The 23,313-nt window shown below is 50.2% G+C and overlaps 1 protein-coding gene across 3 annotated transcripts in view; it reads left to right on the top strand.

The window, feature by feature from the left end:
• The window catches only part of PBX1 (PBX homeobox 1), a 155,094-nt gene that overhangs the window by 17,594 nt on the left and 114,187 nt on the right, over window positions 1-23,313 (top strand). The window contains exons 1-2 of one of the 3 annotated variants that reach the window (XM_009901925.2): window positions 2,644-3,605; window positions 6,226-6,299. In XM_009901925.2, the coding sequence (XP_009900227.2) occupies window positions 3,415-3,605; window positions 6,226-6,299 (265 nt within the window). In that variant the 5' untranslated portion in view covers window positions 2,644-3,414. Of the gene's footprint in view, window positions 1-2,643; window positions 3,606-6,225; window positions 6,300-23,313 lie in introns of those variants that run through there. The other 2 variants (XM_054164952.1, XM_054164953.1) reach the window with 2 other exon arrangements.

Here is a 23,313-nt window from a genome sequence, read left to right as displayed (position 1 = left end):
GATTTTCATTTAATAAATAATAGGAATTATGCTGCCATGGAGCCAAGATTTTAAACAAGAGGCTCCCATAAACATTTTCCACAGGAATCTGTGATAAACCAAAGATAGGGTTAGATGTACATGGAGGCGGTGGGGACGCCAGACTTGGAATCTGTCCATCTGCTTCACCATTGAAACAAAACCACTTTATAGCAACCACAGAGGAGAGGAAGCGATGCAGCTTGGCACATACACTTTACACTATGTGTGGTGGAAATGTTTATTCTTTATTTCAGAAAGATTTAGTGGGTGTAGAGATAATAGAGCACAGTGCTTGCTGGTGTCTTGGGGAAGGAGGGGTGACGGTGTTTGAGTTTTAAGGGAGTCCAGTGTCAGCTCCCATGGGGAGTATTCTCAGTAATACCTATTGCAGTCTCATGCACTTGGAAGGCAGGAGGAGACAGAAGAATGAAATGTGCTTTTCAGGAGAAGTGTTGTAAAGGCCCCAGGATTAGTTATCTCTGACAAGAAGGATTTTACGCACTTGAGCAGACGGCAGAAGCAGAGTTCTGGCCAGTTCTGTGTTGGCCCGTGACTCCTCCAAGGCCCCGTGCTGGGATGCCTCTCTCCGAGTGGCTTGGATCTGCTCTGTGAGATGCTGTGGGGCAGCCTGGGGCTCACCAGCCCCACAGACAAATTGCCTAGCCCTCACATTTGCTTACACATGCCAGCTCCCCCTCTCTCATCTCTACCTGATGTGCTGAAGCATGGTGTCGTGACCTGGGAAACAGGGGAAAAATCTGCAATACAAAGAGTCTGTGCAGTCAGCAAGCCACCACATCCCATGGTCCCCAATGTCTCTATCTGTTCTCTGGCAGCCATCACTCCCTTTTCTGCTGCACACATTCAGCTCTGCTGTTCTGCCTCTCCATGGAGCCACTCAGAATTAAACCCTAAAGACCCTGGGCTGACCTCTGGGGATGGAAGCGTTCCTGCTGGAGTTTGAGACAGCCCCTGTCTAGACTTAGTGTATGAGCAAGCATGTGAAGGGATGACTAAGTGTCTGAAAGTTTGGACCTTTGGAGAGGAGTCCCTTTGGCTCCTCATTTCTTGGATAAAGTTTTGCTTCCTGTGGAGCTGTGGAGATAAAGGATATTTCTCTCTCCCTCTCTCTCTTTTTTTTTTTTTAATGTTCCCTTCCTTTAAAATAAAGGGGGGAAAAAAGTAAAAACTGTGTAGATAAGTCTTGGGCGAGAAAGCAGAAACCTTTGAACAATTTTGGCAAATCAGGAAACACAAAGAATGTGTTGAATGAAACATTTCATAACGACAAAAATCAAAACATCTCACTTTGCCTTCAACCACTTTAAAACATTTTAATGGTTCGAAAGGAGATTTCAAAACGAAAAGTCATGTTTTGCTTAAAACACTGGAAAGTGTTTCATTGAAAAGGAAGAGTGGAAGAAAAACAATTGCCTTATATATATATATATTTTTTTTTCTCTTTGCAATCGACCTGATGGCTCTTTCCCAACCTGTGCAGAGGTCAGCGAGTGGGACTGAGCCCATCTTCCCTCACTTTATGATGGGCTTGGAGCTGGCAAGCCTCAGATCTCAGAAACAATCTGATGAAATCATCTTGCACACAAGTTCTCATATCACTGTAACTACCTTTTATTTATTCTTTTTAAAATACAAATCTGCATGCAAGCTTGGCCCCAGGGCCCTCCCTGCTCACCAGCTTATGCCTAACAGTAGTCTTTTTGGCCACAGGACACCTCATGTCATGGGAAATGCAGAAAGGGGCTTGGGAAGTCCTTGGCCTCTAGAGTCACACCATGACACATAGGTCTGAATGGCAGTCTTGGTGGCCTTGGGACCTGTGCTTGCTTCCCCTGACCTGTTTGGGCAGGTGTGTGAACTGGCACCGCTAGCCAGCCCGTCTGATGTGTCTAAGGAGGTCATGCTTGTGTGACCATGTGTGTCAGGGAAGAGCGAGCATCATAAAGAGAGACCAGTGACTGGGGTGGCAACTAAGGATCTCCCCGGGGACTAGAGCCGAAGGGGGGGACCTGCTCCCACACGGGGTGTGACAGGGGTGTTGGGAGGCAAAGTGTTGGCAGAGGGCTGCGGGGAGGCACAGCGGCTGCGTGAGGGGCGGTGGGAGGCGGTGGGGTGCAGGGAACGCTGGTTATGGGGTCACAGGAGACTGAGGGGATGCAGCAGGGCTGAGGGCAGGCTGGCTGAGAAGAGGTTGGGGGCCGAGGGGAGCCTGAAGAGCAGCGGGGGTTGGGCTCAGGGGAACAGCTCTAAGGGGAGGTAGAAGGCAGGCCGGAGCTGAGGGCAAGACACGCATAGCGAGGCATGACGGCCTGTGGGGCCGCCGTGGGGGCGCAGACAGCCCATCCCTCCGCGTCGTCCCCTCTCCCTCCGTCGGCGGCCGAGGCCGCTTTAAGGCGCGGGCGGGGCGCGGCCCCCGGCCCACCTCTGAACCCGGAGATTGACGGGAGGCCGCGGAGGAGGCGGGTCGGCCCGCGGGGGCCGGCCTTCCCGCCGCCGCTGCCAATGGAGCTGGGGGGGCGGGGAGGCGCCGCTGCCCCTTCCTCCCCCCGCCCCCCGGGCTCCTCCGTGCCAGTTTGAGGAGTCCGGAGCCGAACAAAAGCAGGCGGCGAGGGCCGGGAGCGGTGCGCGCAGGCCCGGCGGAGGGGTGGGGGGGGCCCGCTGCCGGCCGCGGAACGCTGTGGGCAGCCAGCCAGCTCCTGAGCCCGGCCTGAGGGTGGGGGGGAAAGTTTGGAGTCCTCCTCTGGAGCGCGGGGGGGGTCTCCGCCGCGCTCCGGCCCCAGCGCTGCCATCGCGGGCGACCGCCCCGCTCCGCCCCGCTGCGGCCGTCGCTGCTGCTGCCTCCGCCGGCTCCCCAGGCGCAGACCCTGCCCCGCCGGCTCTTGCCCACGCCGGTCGGCCCGCCCGCTGCCTCCCCGGGCGCGGGGCTGAGCTGCCCTGCTTTTGGAGTCGCCGCCGTTTCCCCTCCCTTCCCCGGAACCCCCCCCTTTCTCCCTCCCTCCCTCCTCCCTCCTCCTTCCCTCCTTCTCTCCCTCCCTCCTCCCTCCCTCCTCCTCCTTCAGCAGCCAAAGGGATTTTTTCCCCCTTTCTTTTCTCTCTCTCCCCCTTTTTTTTTTTTTTCCTTCCCCATTTTTCCCTCCTCCTCTTCTTCCTCCCTGCTGCGGAGCCGGGCGCCAGCGTGAAGGATAAATAAAAAGCGAAGAGGAAGAGGCTGGGGAGGAGGAGGAGGAGGAGGAGAAGAGGGGGGAGGAAAGAAGAAGAAGAAAGCGAGCAAGAAAAGAAAGCGAGGAGCCAGGCGGCCAGCCCAGCCGCGCCGCTCCCGGCAGCTAGGGCAGGAGGCGGCGGCGGCAGCGGAGCGGGGGCCGGCGGCCGGCGATGGATGACCAGCCGCGGCTGATGCACACGCACAGCGGGGTGGGGATGCCGGGGCACCCGGGCCTGTCCCAGCACATGCAGGATGGACCAGGCGGGGCGGAGGGGGAGGCAGGCAGGAAGCAGGACATCGGAGACATCTTACAGCAGATCATGACCATCACGGACCAGAGTTTGGATGAAGCGCAGGCCAGGTGAGAACGACGGAGGGAGGAGGGGGCAGGTGCCGGGGAAGTTTCCCCCGCGCTCCGGCCCGGCCTTTGTTGTCCGGCTGGGGAAGCGGGCCCGGCCGTGGGGCGCAGGGACGGGGGCTTCTGCCTCTTAGAAATTCGGGGAGGAGGAGGGGAAAAAATGGAGACAAGTTAATCCTTTCCCACCACCCTTTTTTTCTTCCCCCCCCCTTGCAACTTCATGGCGGTTTACGGGGGTCGCCGCACCCCCAGCCCCACGCTCTCCCCATTCCCTTCTCATCCGGGGGTCCCAAACTCGGGCTCGGCGGGGGCAGGCGGCCTTGACTATTCCCAGCCTTTTTTGGGTTGGGGGTTAATTGGAGAAGGAGATGGTTGGTGGAGCAGGCTTTGGTCCCCTCCAAAAGAGGGGCAAAGTGTTGGCTTTTTTCCCTTTTTCCTTCCCCCCTCCCCCCTTTTTTTTTTAAGGGGCGTTGATGTTCTTTTTTCCCTTTTTTTTTAGGGGCCTGTAATGGTGTTATTTATAAGGCCGTGGGTTGATTGTTGGGTTGTTTTGTTTTTTTTTTTTACTTTGGAGATTCACATAATCTTTTCTTTTTCTTCTTAGTTGCAGAGGAATATAAAAAAGCAAAAAGGCTGTAAAAGCCGGTAGCCGAATTGCCCCAGCTTAGAGGAGTACAAACCTAATCTGCACCTTCAAAGGTGCCAGCAGAAGTTAAGGGAAAGGGGAGGGAAATGATGCCCAAATTCAGGGCACAGTTAAAGGAATAATGATTAATTAAAAAAAAAGAAAAAGTTGCCTTGAATTGCCTAGGATACGTGTGAAATTTGGGCTTCAGAGCAGCTAGGTGTGGTGTCCATACCCCTGGCATTCATGCCCCGAGCTGGAGCAGATTGCTAGAAAACATTGTTCCTAGAAAAACGCACTGCACAGCCCCAAAACTTGCATAGTAAGAACTTCCAGAAGGATAAAAGCAGCCCCTAAGCCTCATCTTACATCCTCCCACCTCCCCAGCCTGCAGAAAGCTCCTGCTTACTGAAAAGGCTTGTTGCTGGGCTGATCTTATTAATTTTCTTACGTTCTTGCAGGGGCAGAGTAGGTGTGAGGAGGAGGAGGAAATCCTGCACTTTCTCCCCAGCCAGACCTGGGGCAGTGGCAGGATCATGCCTCAGAAAGTTGCAGCAATTGTGTGTGTTTTTGCTTGGATAATTTAGTGTAGTTAATCAAATCAATAAAAGCAAAGCAGAACAGAGGTAGGAGAAGGCTTTTATGGGTTTGCCTTGCTTGACTATTTCAGTTGGTCCCTCACAGTACTTTTTTAATTCTTACTTTTAATGCTGAGTGGTCACCAAGCGCGCCTTATTTATCAGTGGTGTTTGGTTTTGCATCTCCTCCATCCATCCCACTATTGCATGATTGTTTTACTGCCTCTTCTGCCTTTTTTTTTTTTTTAATGAAGTTTTGAGAAGCTGCAATGTGCCAGTGTTGTTTGTAGGAGGGCCCCTACAGCATATAGATGTGATTTGTGTGTACCCGAATGTCTGCACCCATCTGGGTGTGCTGATAAGGGGATGCTGTGGTTCGGCAAGGGTATATACCTTTGAGAGACTTCATCAGATACATAAATCTCTTTAACATGTTGTGGGTGGTGGGGTAAGTAGTGTGAGTGTTTGCCAGATGTTCACATCGTCTTTCGCGTGTAATTTCGGTTGGTAAACAGAAATCCTGTAACCGGTGCCTGATGGCAACAGCCCTTTCTACAGCTAGACCCTTAAATAATTGTATGGCTTAAGAGGGAAAAATGAAATCATGCTGTTTCTTTGCCTCAGCGGGCACATGGTGTGTTTTAAAACCAGGAGGTTAAAACCAGCCCCCCCACCCCCCAGCTCTCCCCTCAGAAGCCACAGAAGAACGGTCAGCTCTACAAGAGCAGCAGCCGAAGAGAGAGGCGTTGAGTAGCATTGCCCTCCCCTTCCCAGCAGCAGCCGGCTGTGTTGTTTAAATGTATTTACTGTCCCAGTTGTAAAGAATTAAATTTTAACACCTGCAAATAAGCTGAATGTAAGTAGCATGGAGGCAGAGGAATGGGTTTCTCTCTTCATCCCTGCTTGTGTGCCTCTGTGCTCCAAGTTGGGTGATGAAATTCCCTGAAATTGACTGCTCTAAGCGGAGCACGTTTCCAGTGCTGGGGCAAAGGTGGGGTTATTTCCCCTCTGCCTTGCAGGACGAGCCTAATAAAGCACATGGCTCGCTTTAACATTGGAGGTGGGGGACAGAGCCTGGTGCTCTCTGTATTGAACGAGACAGTTGCACCGAGCTTGGCCCCCAAAAGCTGCTGGCTTCGGCTCGGTGCATTGCCTGGCTCGCACCGGCGGTGGGAGCCGCTCGGTGGCAAAGGCGATTTTCAAGCCATTCCTAAACTGGCATAATTCATCTCCTTTGCACTAGATAAGTGCTTGCTTGCAGCACTGGCGCTCAAGTGCTAGCAGGGAAGGCAGTGAGGCCGAGGATGCTTAAAGGTATCCCCCCCCCCATCTCAGCACGCACATGCCAGCCGGTGTGAATTTGGAAAGTTGTTCCTTGTGGTGACATCCTAACCTCACCTTCCCCTCTTTTTCTCTCCAGGAAACATGCTTTAAATTGCCACAGGATGAAGCCAGCCCTTTTTAATGTCTTGTGTGAAATCAAAGAAAAAACAGGTAGGAAACTGATGCTGTTGGTTCTGTGTTATTTTTCTGTTTTGCTCTTTGAGGGTTTTATTCTACCAAGTTTGTGGCCCTCCCTCCTTGTGTAGCAGTATTGAAGTGGGGAGAAATAACTTGCCGGTATTTAATGCTTCTGGCAGTGGACTTGCATGGTGTGGTTTGTGTCTGGAAGGGAAAATATTATGGTTTAATTTCTATTGTATAGCCTCTTTTTATTTATTGCTTTTTCTGGAGAGAATCAAAAAATCAAACCCTTTGCAGTTCCTCTCTTGCTCTGGTTTCTTCTTTAAGACATGGCACTGTTAAAATAATAGATCTCGAAGTACAGAGTGGGGGGTGGGGGGGAAACCCCAACACAAGGAAATTGTGTAGTTTTACTAGTCCTATTCAGGTAAACATAAAGGTTTCTTCTTTTTTTAAAAGAAAGGGTTAAAATGCTCTTGTCTGCCAATCATCCAGGCTAGCTCATGTAAGAGCAAGTTGTCAGTTGCCTTTAGTGAAAGCAATATATTAGATTGTTAGTTACTTTAGGGTACTGTTGTTTTATGGCATGGGGTGTTCTCAGGCTTCTAAAGAAGCTAATGGCATGAGAGCCTTGGTTCTGCTGTTTCCCACTTTCCAGACCTCCTACCATGTACTAACACACTTATAACACATCCCAGGGGGGCATTTAAATTTTAAAAGCAACAATTAAAAAATAGCAGTCATCAATCAAGGGTGATCTTAAACAACAGATGCTCAGGGAAGGACATTTAGCAACATGCGCCACTTAGGTATTTGTTGGAATATTTTTGTTTTGTTATTAAAGAAAAGGTGGGGGGGGGGAGTATGTTGGAAATTCAGTGAGGAGGGGTGAGTTCATCTCTGCTGTTGGCCTTCTGAGACAAGCAGAGTTGGTCGGTGTGCTTTTCCATGCCGGTCTAGCTGTCTTGTTTGAGCAAGCTGTGAAGTACTTGACTTCTTTCCCCACCTCCCCTTTTACAACAAGGACTGTAACAGTCAATAATTCATATCTAAACCATATAAGCAAGGGCATGACATGAATGAAAGTGACAATAAATATGATTGCACACCCAGTTGATATACATTGATAGTTACACATAAAAGGGGAACAGCTTTCAGAAACCTGAATCTGGGTCTTATTTATTTTTTTCTTTCTTAAACATATATATAAAACCTCCTAGTGTGAGCAGCTGATTGAAAATACAATTACATGACTCTTGCAATATATCTAAAATGACTAAAGGGGCCCTTTGTTAAACGTTGTTTGTGCAGTGTGTAGCCCAGACAAAGCACCGACCGATGGCATTCGGCTCTCTGAAGTCCTCACGGCTGCGTGGCCGGGTCTGACCTTCCAGAGGAGTCCTTCCTTACAGAGTTCCCATTAATACCAAGCAGTGGGTTTGGGTTAGGAACCTCCATACGGTTTTTATCGTGTAATGTGAGGGAGACTGCCTGGAGAGAAATTTTCACTGCAAAAAAGAAGAGCCACCAACTTCCTTTTCCTATTTCTTTCCCCCCTTTTTTTTTTGTGTGAGCCAAAGGAAACGTTTGTCTGCCTTTTCTCCGTGTGTTACCTTGCCCATGCAGGGGTGCTTTTTGTCAGGGTAACTGATTAATCCCAGCTCAGCTTTGCCAGTGGTGCAGTTGCAAAGTTAGGGGATGGGGAATCTGTTAGGACCAAAACCTGGTGGAAAAGCCAGGTGACCTCAGGGATGCTGTGGGGTCTTAGCTGTACATATCCACAGTGACTGGGTGGGTTAATTCCCGTCTACTAAGGAGAATTGAGGCGAATGGTGTAGGGTGAAAAGTGCTGCTTGGAAATAAAGGATTTTCAGGTGTCAGCTGGGGCTGTCTTAAGTTTTGGGGTTTTGTGTTTTAATTTTGTTGTTGTTATGCCTGCGTTACTGGGCTTGTTGTATAGAGGTCTCCAGAGAGGCTGAGTTTGAGATGGCTTTTGGAGCTTTGTTTATCTACCCCTGGATATGTTTATGGTGAATCATTTTACTTTGCAAATTCAAAGACCTCCTCCCCTCTCCCCCATCTGCATCCCCAAAAGTCACACTTTGTAAGGAAGCAAATGGCCAGATGGTTTTGTTTCGTTTCTTTTGTATTTATTTATTTTCAATTATTGCTCTGTGGGCCCAAAGCTAAGAAGAAGTTAGCCTTGTGTTGTGTTTTTTTTTTTTCTAGGGTGAGGGTACCGGCTGCTTCTGGTTGCTTGCTCCTTCCTTGTGGGCAGCGGCATGAAAGTTGAGCCGACTTCTCTCTTCCCACTTTCCATTTTTGCTTCCCAGATTTTTGCATGTGTTGGGTTTTGAAATCCTGGTGATTGTTTGTGGTCACTGGTGGGTGTTTGGAAGTGCATGTGTACATCTCCCCCCCCCCCCAGCATTATGATGTGCAGAAATGTGCGTTCGGTTACCCCGCTGCCTGATTTAAGTGACTCCAGAGCCTTAACGGAGATTTTACCACCGTCTCTCGCAACATTATGGCTAATATTTCATAGCCTTAACATTGTCTCGAGCAAACCCAAAGTGTCCATAAAGTTCTCAGATAAAGAGCTCCTCTTGGATTGGCCAGAGTTCCCTTTTGCACTTGAGCTCTTCATTTATTGCAAAGCATTTAGAAACACTTTACAAAAAATCATCATCATCAAAAAAGCTCGGTGGGTCATCTTTTGTCTGCAACCTGGAGATTTTCTTTTGTGGTGATGTCTGGTTAAAAGTAACAAAAGTTGAGAGGCTTGATCCGAGCAGGAGCCCACGGAGGTGGGGAGGAAATTGCCGCTTAAATATACGTATAAGTTGTCGGTGTTCATTTGGCGTATTTTCACTTGCTCTCGGTCGCTTTGTTGTGAGGGAAGGGGCAGGACTGCCTTCAAATGGCTGGCTGGCTTTTTGGAATAATAATTATGGAAATGGGAGGCATTGTTGTCCTAAATACAATTGATTTCTCCGTCAATAGGGATTGAAATCGGAAATTGCATTGCTGATTTATAAAAAGTTTGAAGGCAGGGGTAGGGGCTCTGTCTCTATGGCCTCTTTCTTTTTCTTTCTTTCTTTCTTTTTTTTTTTCCCCTCCCTTGTTTTTTTTCCTCTCTCTCTCTCTCTCTATTTTTTTTAAGCTGTTCTCTGCATGAGCAGAATAGCTAAGCAGAAGAATCAGGCGAGGCGTACGCAGACGTGGGGTCCTTGGATGGCAAACTGGAAAATATCTGCTGTCAAAATGCAGCAGCATCTATTTCAGCTGTGAGCCTTTCCCAACTCCCCTCGTTCGGCGGGGACCAGCGGGGAGAGGCTGAGTGCAGGATATATGACCATTTAATCCGATTCCTCCTCCTTAAGAGCTTTTCCCATCCTTTCACTTTCTCTGCTCTTTTGGGGGAGGTGTGAGGGCATCGGTAAAAACGCTGCTGCTTCAAAAGACCCTGACTTTGGATTTGAAATACCCTGAATATTATTTTCTTCCACCTTTCCCTTTACCCCTCTGTGCTGAAGGGAATTCAGGTTTAAAAGAAAAACGTACATACCACCATGGGGGTGGGGGGGGATTTATGAAGTGGAATATTTATAGACAGCACTGATTAGCTGTGCAATTGTTGTTGAATAATGGGTTTGTGTTTTTTTTTCTTTATGTTTTTTCTTTTAATTTTAGAACATAATAGCTATATAAGGTGCTTCTTAGCTACCTTTCCCTGTGCATTATCTTCATCAAACTTAACTCAAATCAGATCTTTGGAGGAGGTAGGATTTCCCCCCCCCCCTTCTTTTCTTCCTTAACACCCCTTTGTTCTCTCCAGCTCTGTGTTCAATTAACACCCCCATCACAGAACTGTAGTCTTTTTTTTTAATGTCTGTTACTGTATTTCACTTCTGACACCTCTCTTATTATTCTTGCCTGCTATTTCTCTTTAATATAGCAATTACAATATAGGGTTTCTTTCTTCCTCCCTCCCTTCTCTTCTCCCTCTTCCCAACTAAAGTCCCACCAAGAGCAACGCAGGGAGAATAGAGGTGGCCATGATACAGTGGTTTTGGGGTGCAGGACAGAGTTGCAAGTGGGGTCCACTGGCAAACCCAAGGCGCCTGGGATAAAGTTTTTTTGTGGGGCAGGATGGGGCAGCTTAGAATAGAATAGACAGGGTTTTCCTTCCCCACCTTCCTTGGCTCTTCTCTGGGGTTTCAAATCCTGTCCTCCTTATCCTGCATTTCCACCGAGGTTTCCCAAGGCACAGGGGAGAGTTAAACACCCTGATTTGAATTTCAGCTTCATTCCGCTTCTGCAATAGCTCATAATGCGAGCGCTTGCAGGGCATCAGGGTCCCTGCTCTGCTCTCGGCAGGTCTAGTCCTTGCCTAGCTGCTCTCCCTCCTGCCCTTCAAAGGGGAGGAAGCCTTTGCTTTGATATTTATTATTATTTTTTCCTCTAGTTGAAAGGCTTTGAAGGCAAAAGGGGTGCTTCTCTCTCCTGTCTAGGCAGGGTCTTCAGGGGTAGAGTCTGCCAGGACCCTGGCATGGCTGCTCTGTGGGGGAAGTGAAACATTTCGGGAGAGCAGGGCCCCCAGCCAGCGCTGCCCGTAGAAGCCTCTTTGGCTAAATTGCTTCCAGAAACCTGATGCCTTCAAGGGAAAGAAGGGAAGGGAATGTGCAAGGGGCTGGAAGATAGGGATGGTTTGGAAGGGAAGGCAGCATTTGGGAGCCTTTGGCTTGGTGGTAAAGTGCTGTATTACTGCGTGAGGGATGACCCCCTCTGGGGACTGATTGGGAGGAGATGGAAGCCAGTCATCCTGGTGGGAATGGGGACATGTCCAAGTAGGTCCTGATGGCTGGAAGGAGCAGGGTGTTCAGGGTTAGACCTGTGCCGCTGCAGCAAATCCTTTTTCTGGGCTCTCCTCTTTCAGTATGGTGTTGTCCATCAGGGATTTTCTAGGGCTGGATAACTTTGGAGGACCATGCTTGCAAGGAGATTTCTCGTTTTCCTTTTTAATTCTGTATTTTTTTCCCCCCTCTTTCCCCTGGTAGCATGTGGTTGGAGCTCTTCGAACGGAGCAGGCTTAATTAGTTTAATCAAAATTGGCCTCCTGCTATCCTCCAGGGGAGGAGATGGGAAGCACAGGGCTGCCAGCGGGCTCTTCTACCTCCTCCCCCTTGGTCCTGCTAGCAAAGCAGAGAAACCAGGCCTGACTCTGGTACAGTGTTACCTCTCCTGAGGGACTCCCCACAATGTAGGGAATGCAGGAGCAAGCTTGTTTGGTTGTGCTTCAAGGCTTGTTTGGTGGTGTGTTGTGGTTTGGTTGGTGTTTTGTTTTTTTTATGGGTGCCTGATGTTGAATAGACTTCGCTGTGACTACAGCAGACTGGGAAGATACTCTGAATGTCTGCTGGGTCCCATCACTACCTGCCCCATCTGTTTGCTACTGGGGGATGGATGGGCTTGTCTTCCTGCCCTTTTCCCATGCCCCCAAGTCTCCCAGCCTTTGAGTAGTGGTGACTGTTGGGGGGGTGCTGGGAAGGTGCTGTGCTGACAGCCTGCACTTCAAGATGCTGCCTGCTGACAGCCCTGGACAAGGCACAGAGGCAAAGGAATCTTTGTATTCAGTTAATGCATGTCAGAAATATACCTGCATTAATCATATGTGTGCATAAATAACAGCTAACCAGAGCATCCTCTGATGTGAATGTGTTGGGTGCCTTCCCTGCTGCCACGGGTCTCTCTCCAGTTTGTCTCCCCTTGCCTCTGCCTGGTCTCAGCAGCAGTCAAAGTGGTGTGGGCGAGTCCAGGGTAAGAGATCTTGTTATGGGGCCTTGTAGCTCCAAACGAGAAACTCAGAAGATCTTTCAGGGCTAAATTTCTCCAGGGAAAAATGATTTGAGTTCCCTTATTTGAGACCTGCAAAGGGATTTCCCCCTCGGAGCGCTGACTGTCTGCAAGCAGAGCTTTCCTAAACGATCTCAAATGCTGGATTTATTCCTGTTAGCAGGCTTGCACGCTGCGTGCCGGCCTGGGTCTGAGGGCAGCAGCTGTAAACAAGACACAGAGAAACTCAGACAATTTCATCATGGCTTGTTTGTTGCTGGTTTGTTTTTTTCAGTTTGTGTTTTGTTCCCTCCCTTCCCCCCCCCCCCCATCACAAGGAAATTACTGCATGCAGCAATTCTTTTAGAGTGGTAGGGTGGTGGTTTAAACACGAATGGTTTTGTTTGCAGTGAGATATACTAGGCTCTGCTGCTGCTGGTGCTTCTGCTGAATCAGAGCTGGGGATTTTGGCGGGGAGAGGCAAGGAATTTGGAATTCCTCCTCTGCCTTTGGTTCAGCACCTCATTCCCCACTTCTTCCTTTTATCTAGGAGGTTGCTGCCTTCTCTGCTAATGGAGCTCTGCAAAGGGTTTTGTGATCTCTTGGAAGTCTGTTGTGAAACCTTTTGCTACTGTTTTATTTTTCCTTCTTGTACTTGGAGCTGAGGTGCTTCAGGAGGCAGGAGGGCTTGTCTTATTTGCTCTGTGCACTAGGGGGTTGGCTTGCAGCTGGTGCAAAGTGCCAGGTACCCAGTTGGAACAGAGGTTGACTTTATTGACTTCATTCTATTTTTTTTCCCCTTTTCAAAGTTATTTTAATTTCTATTTAACGATTACCCCTACCTTGCATTTCCATGGTGCTTTTTTTTATACAGCTGCTATCACCTTTCTGGTAACACATGCTTTACTTTGTTTTGGGAATTGCTGGGGTTGGGGGGAGGTAGGAGAAGCTGAGTCACAAGACTGACTCCACAGACCCCAGGACAAGATGCCCCTGTTGGGCTCCATGCTTTTGGGTGCTGGGCCGGGAGAAGTGATGCTCCTTTGCGCTGCAAGGACGTGCGCTGTACAGCACCTAGCACCGGGGACTCGGTGCTGGGCTGGGGTTTGGAAGAAGGTAATGTGATTTACAGCAATGGATCTGGTTAATAATCTCCAGCAGCTTCTGTATACTCAGGGGCTGGTTGTATTCCCAGCCAGGTGTTTGCAGACCGGATCAATATGGCCCTATTTGCATGGGGCTGTCCGTAATCTAATAAACCAACCTCAATCTGCGTCCTTTGCTTTCCCTAAACATCCACCCAGAGATGATCCTGGTGTAGTTGGACTGGCAAGTGATCCCCATGGTGGGAGAAGCTCTTTGTGGACTGTGTGGCCCCTGGGCTACCAGCCTGGGGTTGCATGTTGCACCCCAATGGTGCCAGTGGGTACTGGGTGCAAGAGTGTACCCTCTAGCGGAGCCCGGGCTGTGTTAGGTCTCTGCTTTTTGGGTGTGCCAAACGTTTGTAGGTGCTGCGTGGTGCTTTGCAGACTGTAGCCTCCCCACTGTGCTCCAGAGGCATATTGACATCAGGGGTTTTCTGTGAAATCCCTCCTCTTGCCATGTTGCCTTTGGGGAGCGTCTGCTGGGAACCCTATTTGAAACCAAAAATGATGGTTTTGCAAGCTGGGCAATCAGCAGCTTCTGCTGAAAACTGTCTCCAGAGGTGTTGCATCCCCCGGCGACTTAAATAATACAAGGTGGCGGGCGGTATAGGGATAAATTACAGAAAGCCTTGGCCTGAGGAGACCGTGGGCTGAATACATTTAAGCGTGGTGTTGTCAGGCTGGTAGCAGGGCTGGGGAGTGACTCAGGTTATGCTTTCTTGTGGTGCTGAGGATTGGTTGGGCTGGAATTACTGGTTTGCAACTGTGTCGATGTTAAAAGAAATGGGGTGGGGGGGAGGAATAGAACTGAAGAATTAAATCTCTCAGCTTTGTATTTGTGAGCCCTGCCCCTGTATATATATTTTTAAAAATTTATTTTAAGCTTGAACAGAAAGCCACCTTTACTGCCTTTGGTGGCAAAGGTGAGGTGGCAGGAGAACTGGCAGCAGGGTGGAGGGGACGTCTGCTGGGGGAAGCTGCTTCACCGGACTGCTGTGCCTGCCGAGGAGCAGTGTGCTGTTGCGGCTTCTTGGGGGTTTTTGGGGAGGTTGCCAGCACAGATAATAGAAATTCCCTCTGACACCTAGGGTGAGCAGCACATTGTCACCGTCCTCTCCCTGCCCAGCCTTTTATTTATAGGAGAAGCCTCTCCCAAAATAGCTTTTTTGTGTGCTCTAAACTGATAGGCTGTTTCATGTATGCCACCACCATCCCCTACCCTCCAACCTCTGTTTTTATTTTAAATATACCGATAAATTAAAAACCTGTAGCACACCCAGTGCTGTGAGGAGTCCCTCTAATCCAAAGTGTTAACTTTGCCATTTTGTTTCAGCCTTGGTGAGAACCGAGCAGAGCTGCCTTTGCAAGTGAGCTCAATTGGTCTAAACGCTGGTTGCTGGGGTTTTGTTTCTTGCCTGAGCACAAGCCCAGAAACTCGGTTCATTTCCACGTCCCATTTTTCGTTTTGCAGGCAGCAATTTGTAACACCACATTTGGCCCAGCCTGGCTGGCCTGCCTGTCCTCGTTATCAGAAGAGGAAAATCAAGTTTCTCTCCTGGTTGGATAACATTTTCAAATTCCAGGCTGATGTCGATTAGTAGAATTAGCAGTGGCAGGTTAACCGGCAGAAATACCCTTCCAGTTGTGAGCTGTTTGTTGCTGGTCGTTGCTCCTTTCCCAACTCCAGTGGTCCTAATCCTGGACATGTCTCTGCAGCATGGGGATTTTTCTCTCTCTGGATTCAGCACAACTGTTTCCTTTGACATTTGATATTTACAAGGCTGGAGCCAAAATGAAAGCAAATCTGCCTGTAACTCTCTAAAATGTGCCTTTCTAATTTCAACCTTCATGTTTCAAAACCCAAGCTGCTGGTGGGTGTATGTTTGTTTATACACATCCTTTCTTCTTTATTTTTTTTTTATCCTGTGCAGTGATTTTTCTGGTGAAACAGTAAGACTCATACAATACCTGCAGCCTCTGGATGGGCCAGTCTCCAGCTGTAAGCTTTGAATTTGGCTTTTAACTCCCAAGTGTCTTAATATTAAGTAGTTGCAAATGTTTTAACTTAATCTTTTGTGTTTGAGAGGGGCGTGTTTATATCCAAAGCTGTTCTTGCAAGAATACTGTTGCAAATACTGCAGTAATATGATTACTGCAAATCTCTAGGCAAAAGGCACAGTTCATGGGGTGAAAGAAATGAGTTGGAAGGAGTTGCAGCTGTCAGTCCTGACTTCATAGCACAGGACACGGTTTCCTCCCTGGTACATGTCGTGTGAAGCTTGTGCTTTCCAGAAGGGTGTTTGGTCTTGTGTAGGAAAGATCCAGGCAGTACCACCCTGATGGAGGTGATGCTTTGAAGGGTTAATGAGCCTTGTTTTGCAAGAGGTCTCCTCTTCATTTCTAATACTATTCTGTGGAGCTTCTGGCTGCTGCCATGGGCTGTGCATGTGGCTGCCGAGATTGAGGAGCCTGCCGCGGCCCTGCTCCCGGTGCAGTTGCAAGCATGGGGGGAGCAGGTGGCAGGAATGATGTTTTTGGCAAATGTATTATTCCCCTGGAAAATCCTGGCTGTTAGATCTGGTCAGCAGATGTGAAGTGTTGATCGGTATCGGTGGTGGGGAGTTGCAATGTACTTCACTAGTGGAGAAAAACCCAAGGAGCAATTCCCTGATTTATGCTTTCGGCGATGTGAAATGAAGCAGTCTGAAGTGCTTTGCTTAGCAAGCTTTTAGCAGACCACTTCTTCCTCCCTACTTCATGCACGTTTTTCTAAAGAGGCTGTTTCTTGGCTCTGTTGCTGGGTGGGCAGGGGTGCCTGGTGGGGCATGAGCCCCTTAAATGTGTCTAGGAGGCACAAAGCATCGAGCACGGGAGCAGGGAGTGAGCAGTGCCTGCTGTAGCTAACTCCAAAGCCCCGGTGCAATTCTGTCCCCAAGTGGCTGAAAAGGTCATTTAGCACAATAGCAAACAGTTAATTTTTTATTTTTTTTTTTTTTAACACTTCCTCAAATAGTCAAATTAGCATCCTTCCTCTGCTGCAGGGGTTTCTAGAGGGGGTGCCCAGGGAAGGATTAGCAGCAGGAGCGCCTGGGCCTGGGCTGTTCCACTCCCCAAGGTCCCTGGCTGCTATTTGCACATCGTGGGGTCTGCCTGCAGCTGGCATTTCCCTTGTTCAGTGGAATTTACTTTCTGCCTGGCAAGGGCATTGGGTAACATTTGTGCACCTGGGCTGCTTAAGCTGCAGAGGGGCTGGGGGATGCTGTGGAGAAGGTCAGGGGTCTCTGCTTTCCTCACAGGCAGAAGGGAGCAGGGAATGCAGCTGACGGGTATTGTATTCCTTCCAGGCAGCAAGTTAGGGGGGAAAATGGTGTTATGTACCATGGTGGTACCTGTGCAACCATCTGGATCCTCCTCTGATGTTGGGTTGATGTGGGGTTGGCCGTTGCTATGCAGAGCTCTGACCCTGCTTGGTTTCTTCTTCTGGTGGATGGATCGATTAGGCAGCTGGGTTTGGGCAGCAGGTGTTTGGTTGGTATCTGTTGGGATAGGTTTGCAGCATTTGTCTGGGGGGTGCAGCCTGGGGTGGAATTTCTCCTTCGAAATGGCTCTTCTGCATCCAGATGGAAAGCCATGGGATTCTGAGCTGTGGGTTCTCAGGGGCAGGATGACACACGCAGTAGAATGATGTCATGGCTGAAGGTTTAGGGAGGCTATCTTGGGGCAAACAGGGATTGTTTACTGTGAAAAATCCACAAGCAGTATGGAAGGAAATGAGACGCAGTGAAGGGTGGTGGTAGGGGAAGTCCCTGGTCTTTCCGTGCTTCTTGGGCAGGTGGCAAAGTCCACATGGGTGGAAGGACAGCTTTTTGTTTCCCTTTTATTGCAGTGTTTGGTTATGGCCTTTTGCTGGGTCCTCGGGGGGTTAACAGCCAGGGGCCAGGGCAGAAGGCGAGTGCCGGAGGGCTGTGACATCCTGATGCTTCCAGTCCCAACACCCACTTGGGAGCTCTGGGCACAGCTAGTAGAGCATTTGAGTCCTTCATGCCAAGGCACGCAGCTACGGGCAGGGGCGGTGGACAGACCTGCTTCATCTTCTGTAGGCTGTGATTGGGAAAGGAGCTGCGCAATTAGGAGAGGTCCCTGTGGCTTGTGTTTGAAAGGAGCTCTGTTAGAGTAATTTTTAAGCTGTTTAATCAGAAGACTGTCTGCTGATGGAAAGTGCTTGTGTGGTCGGTCTCTGCTTATGCCACATGCCCTCTTCCTGGTCCCTTTTGCTTTTTTTGTCTTTATTGCTTTTGCCTCACCCTCTTGGGAATGTCAGGTCTGCTACCCTAGAGGTGGCCAGACTCCTAGTAGCACTCTCGAGTAGTGATGCTCTCCTCCCTTGGAGAAGGGATGCTCGCCTCCCTTGGGAAGCTCTGTCCAAGTATCTTCTCAGCTTCTTGCCTGCTGCACGTAGTCATCAGCCTGCTGCCTTCCTCTTGACACATCTCCCCTTGTGCAGGTACTGGTGCTGAATTTGACCCTGGTCAGTGGTTGCCCTTGCAGGCTCCTGGGGGAAGCCTATCCCTTCAGCTCTCTGGAGGGCTTTCTTAGGTTCAACGTGGAGTGTGGAGGAGACCTAAATAAAGAACAAATGAGAAACATATAGAGACAAATGGGAATCAGATTTAGGAAGCAGACGAGACAACCCTTTGGAAAGGGCAAGGGGGATGTTTGCTTTAATCAGTCTCCTTGGGTTTCAGGCAATAATAAAGGAGATTTGTTTTCTTTAACCTTCTTTTCCCCAGCCTCCTCTGTTTCCTTCTGTTCCTCTTTTTGTTCTCTTAATAGCCCTATAGTCCTGAGTCCAGCAGCATCTTCTCCCTGAGCTCTCACCTTCTGCAAATGGTCAGGCCAATCCAGGGGACCTCTTGTTGGGGTTTTTGTTTTGCTTTCTTTTCCCCCCCCTTCTTCTGACTAGCTCTCTCTTTTGGGAGCATGTCACCTCAAGTCAGGCCACTTTGGCTGGGCTGGTGGGAACAGGTCCTTTCCACCGCCAGAGGAGGAGCCTTTCAGACTGGAGTGAGCAGTGAAACACACTCCTCCAAATGGGCTGAGGTTTTCTCTGTGGAGTTGATTTGTCCTGGCATGCTCTACTGTGTACTTTAGAGGCAGTCTCTAGGGAACTCGCCACACTTGGAGGAGATGAAAGTTTCTCTGTTGGAGGTCTTGGGCAGTGCCTCTGAGGCACTTGAGTTACCTCCTAAGGTGCTGCTCTGGGACATGTTGGTGGCTGGTGTTTGAAAAGGAGGACCCTGCCTTCCTGGCCTTCATGGAGGGATTGTTCCCCTGCAGAAATGTGCTCCTTCCCCTTCTTCCTTTTTTCCATGCTAATAATCTTGATGCACAGCACGTGGATCTTGGGAGACTTGGGGCCCTATGTAGCTGTGGGTCAGTGAAGCCCAACCTTTGATCCCTTCTACTTCCAAGAGGCCTGGTGGTGAGTAATCATCACCTTTAGTTGAGTCCAGAGTGGAGCTGGGATCACTGGTTCCTAAGACCATCTGTGCAGCTCTTGGTCTCCTGTGCTGAGTACTATGTGAGGGAAGTTTCTCCCACCTTGAAGGGGAATGTGCACCCAGTTGGGGAGGTTTCACCAGTACCTTCTGTAGCTGAGCTGCTGCAGCATGCAGGGTTGTTGTGGTTGTGTCCTAGGCAAAGCTTTCTCATACAGCACTTTTTTCCCCCCCACTTTCTCGTGGCTGGTAGACAAAGAATCTAGGATAACCTCTGGCATGTTCTAGTGGATTGCTTTCACATGCTCTCCTGGGTTTTGTAACCCACTTAATCTCTGGTTTAGGTAAGATTTCCCATCCTGGAGAGTAAGGTCACCCACCCTGGAGAGATGTGCTAGAAGGGCTGGTGGTGAACAGCCTCCAGTATGACCATTGTATCATGTTCCAGGTAGAGACTTTCGAGGTGGCAGTCAGAACTGTGCGCCCAGTCAGCCTGTGGGGTGTCTTCTGTGTTCGGTGGGTGATGCTGTGTAGTGTGGTGGAGTGGTTTGTCCAGGGCATATTTCACCTTCAGTGCTCAGCAGGTCTCTTGTGAAAGCTGTGAAGTTGCCTGTGCAACTGCAGTTGTTTTCCTGTGTGGCTTGGCGGCCCTTGCACACAGGCTTTGTGGGTAATCCTCAATGGAGGCTGCTTCCGATCCCAGTGTGGGCATCTTGCTGCTTGGTGAGAGCCATTGTGGTGCCTAGGAGGGGCTGATTCACTTAACATTTGCAAGACTACCGCAGGGCTCCCCAGTTGCAAACTGGTTTGGCCCCGCTCTGAAAAGCAGAGTGAAGCGAACGAGATGATCGTGCCCTGTGGTGGCATTTCCAGGTCGCCGAGGTCGGCACAAGGGGAATTGCCTCGGTGGCAGCGCAGGGTGAGCATCTTCCCTTGTTCAGGGCAGCAGAACTCACGGTCGCAGACCTCCGCCCCGGTATGTCGCTGCTGTGTGGGCAGTCATCTCCCCCAGGTCGTGCAGGTGGGTGCCGGGGGGAGCCCGTCGGTTCTTGGGCGCTCTGGGTGCGCCCCAAAGCCGCCGCAGTTGGTGTCGCCGCGCCCGCGGAGCGGTGCGCGCGCGTGGCGCTGCTGCCGGCGAGCTTCCCCTGCGCCGCGCCACGGTGAGGCTTTTTTTAAAATTGTACTTTATTAGGAAATTCCCATTTGGTTGCTTTAAAAAGCCAGCCCTTGTGGCTGGCCCCTGGCCCACCGCTAACAGATTTGTTTGAGAAAAGGCTGCGTTGGCATCCTGCTTTATTGAACATGCCTCCTGGGAAGGCAGTTTGAATATCCTTCTGTCTCCTCGGAGCAGGGAGCTCTCAGGACTGCCTGCCGCCATGGGGATGGGGAATGCTCTCCTCTCCCTTTCCCTCCCACCCCTGCCCCTTGTTCAAGCCTCCCTTTTTTTTAACTTTCCAGAGGAGAGAGAGAGAGAGAGAGCTATGCACCGTGCATCCCGCTCCATGCAGCTTTTCTCTTTCCCCACGGAGTTCATCCAAAGTTCGTATCCAGACGATGAACAAAGTAGCTCAGACCTTTTCCTGACTCCTCACCCTTTGTCCTCATCACTTAGTGACAGACAGGAATCAAATGCCACAGACAGGCTGACGGGATGGGGCTGTGTGAAAGTCCAAAGAGGAGTGGAGCTGGGTAGGTGGGGGACTCATGTTTAAATTCTTCTCCCCCTCCCTCAAGAGAGCAGGGCTGCTTTTCCTTTGAAGGGCAGAGGGGAGGTGCAGGAGTTTTTGAAATTTATTTTTGTTGTTGTTTTGGCAGAAACCAGATAAATTTTTAGTGACAATAGACATGGGGAAGAAGGACCGGATGGAGTTAGCCTAAGTGTTTAGCACTGGGTGTGCCTCCTGTCGGGAGAGGGGAAGGAAGGGGCTTTGGGCTGCTACAGATCAGAGGGATGGAGGCTACTGGTCTGCCTGCATCACCTCTCTGCTGGACCAGGAGGCTTTGCTGTGGGGAAAAGTGGGTGCACAGTCCTGGCCCCCCAGCTGTTTTTAAAGGCTGTGTTGCCCTGGCTTGGTCTGCCATATTGCAAAGAAAGGTGGCTTGGTCTGGTTTTGGCTTGCTCTTGCACCTCACCTGAATTGGCAGCTCCCCTTGGGGTAGTGGGTGGTACCCCACTGAGGGAGCAGGGGAGTGAGGTTTAATGTCAGAGGCCTTCTCCTGCCAGCAGGCAGCATGTGCAGGCTGGTTTACCTGGGCAGCTGCCTGGATTTGGCTTCTCACTGCTACCAAAAACTGGAACTAGGGTCTGTTTCCCAAGATGGCATTGGTGTGCTCAAGAGGCTTGGTTCAGCCTGTTGGGAAGGGAAAGGTAGCCTGTTTGTTCGTTAGCATTTGTCTAACTCATTCAGCTGTTAGAATTGGGATGACCCCTGAGGGGTATCTATTCCTCTTCCAGATGTCCTCCCCACCATTTACCTGCTTTCCTTTTTTTTAAATGAAAAATAATGACAAGAGCAAAGTCTGGAAAGTCCCAGACAAGGAAGGAATTTCAGCATCTCATAGCAGAGATTTTGTGGCAGGCAGGTTGGCTGTAGCACAAAGTGTGGCAGAGGTTGGAGGGTAAGGATCTCAAACCTTCAGGGAAAGGAGGTCTCTATGAAATGCATAGCCCTTGGGGCTTCTCTTTGAGGTGCTGTGATCTTGCACAGAGCAGGGCCAGGGCTCTGCTTGAGTCCTGGATCTTCCTGTGACTGAAATGTGTTGTCTGTCTCTAGAAAGCAAGCATCTTCTACTTGGTCTCCTAAGGGGATCCTCGTAGTGCAGATGAGTGGCAGGCCTCCTATAATGTGTTGCCTCTTAACAGTCTCTGGAGAAGGCTCCAGGGATGTGGTGCGCAGCAGGCCTGGGGGCTTTGCCTGCTTGGGACCACCCTGGTGGCAAGGAGATAGGAATATACCTTGTACAGACCAGCCCTGTGCCTGACTGTTGAGTCATGGGGGTGTGATTGGACAGGAAGGGGTAATGCTGCTGTCAGAAAGTGTTTACATTTGGTCCTTAAATCCTGGGAAGTGTCCTGGAAGCTGTGGGTGAGAGGAGGATCTCTTGGGTTCATTTTGCATGTGGAGAGAGATTGGTCATGGCTTAAACAAGCAGGAGCAATGTTACCTCCTCTGTTGGCAGAGGAGAAACCAAATTGCTTTGCATGTCCCAAGAACAGTCAGGGAGCTGGGTCAGGTTCCTGGCCCTGGCTGCAGCCTTTCACATGGCTCTGACCGCTTTCATCAAGCCTGCTGCTGGGGCTGCTCACAGGGGTCATCTTGGAGGCGGCAGGAAGGGGCTGGGGAGGTCCAGGTTTTGCCCTCTTTTGTTTGCTGATTTTGCAGAGCTTGCTGATCTGGGCCTTGGCCAGTTTGTCTGACTCACAGGAATCATTTCACGAGCCTCCTACACCCTCCATTACCTGCTCCGAGTGCTTCCTGGCGTGTCGGCTCGCACTGCTGTGCCATCGCCAAGCAGCAGCCGTGAAGGGAGCTGTGCACTTGTGCAGCTTGTGTCTGCTGCAGGCTGCTGCAGCGAGTGATGCTGGAAGAGACTGGAGCCCACGTCCCCCCTTTCACCCCTTGCAGCGTGCCCTTTTCTAGCAACCATCTTTTGTGGCCCTGCAGACAGTCTTTAAATGTCTTTACAGAGACATTTGCTCTGTTTGAGAGCCAAAGTAAAGTTCTCCTTGTTTAAGTGCTTGGTGGCTTGTATTGTCCCCTGTTCCCTATGCTGTGTTGCTGGTAGCAGCAGTACTGGGTGGTGTGGGAGGTAGTTTGGGGGGGGTTCACTCTCTCCTCACCTGGTTGCTGTAGGGCTGCTGTCTTTCTATTCATAAATGCAAGAGATCAGACTCAGAGGAGGATTATGGCAATGAGAAAGACCTTTCACTACCCACAGGCTACTTCCAGCACTCTGTCTCTGCTGAATGAGGTAGGTCAGGAAGAGGTGACCAAAGTCAAGTCAGACCTCCACATGCTGCAGACTCAGTCCCTGTTGAGCGAAGTCGGCTGTGAGACACTTGGAAATCCTGTGCATTGCGAGCTGGGAAGCTTCCTGGGGTTCCTGACTTGCCAGTTGTGCCAAGAATTATTTTTTTTGCCCATGTCTTTCCCTCCTTGCTGCCGCAGGGAAGCGGCTGGGGCGTGTTCCCAGCCCAACCTTGTACCCCTGCAAGGTGCTTGGGTTGGCAAAGGGCTGCTGTTGCATCAGGCTGGGCTGCACCCAGCGAGAGGGGGGAGGGTCCCTGCGCTTGCAGCAGCAGCATCACTCAAATAGTTCCATATTGTGGCTCCTCTGGGGCTTGGGGAAATCTGTGGGTTTGTGGCTTGTTTCCATGTGCCACACGTGAATGTTCCCTCCTCTGAGTCTCGGTGACTTGCAAGGTTTGGGTGTTTAGTGGCTTTCTGGAAGCCCCAAGCCATGTGTGATGTTGTGCAAGTGGTCTGTATCTTAAGTTTGTGGGTACCTCATGGAGAGCTCTAGAGAACAGGAAGGGGATGGTTTGGTACGATCAGGGACGTGCAT

Source organism: Dryobates pubescens, chromosome 11 (assembly GCF_014839835.1).
Source record: "Dryobates pubescens isolate bDryPub1 chromosome 11, bDryPub1.pri, whole genome shotgun sequence".
In the NCBI taxonomy this organism is placed as follows: Eukaryota; Metazoa; Chordata; class Aves; order Piciformes; family Picidae; genus Dryobates; species Dryobates pubescens.
The sequence above is the reverse complement of the archived record's forward strand: the minus strand, read 5'-3'. Positions and strand labels throughout refer to the sequence as shown.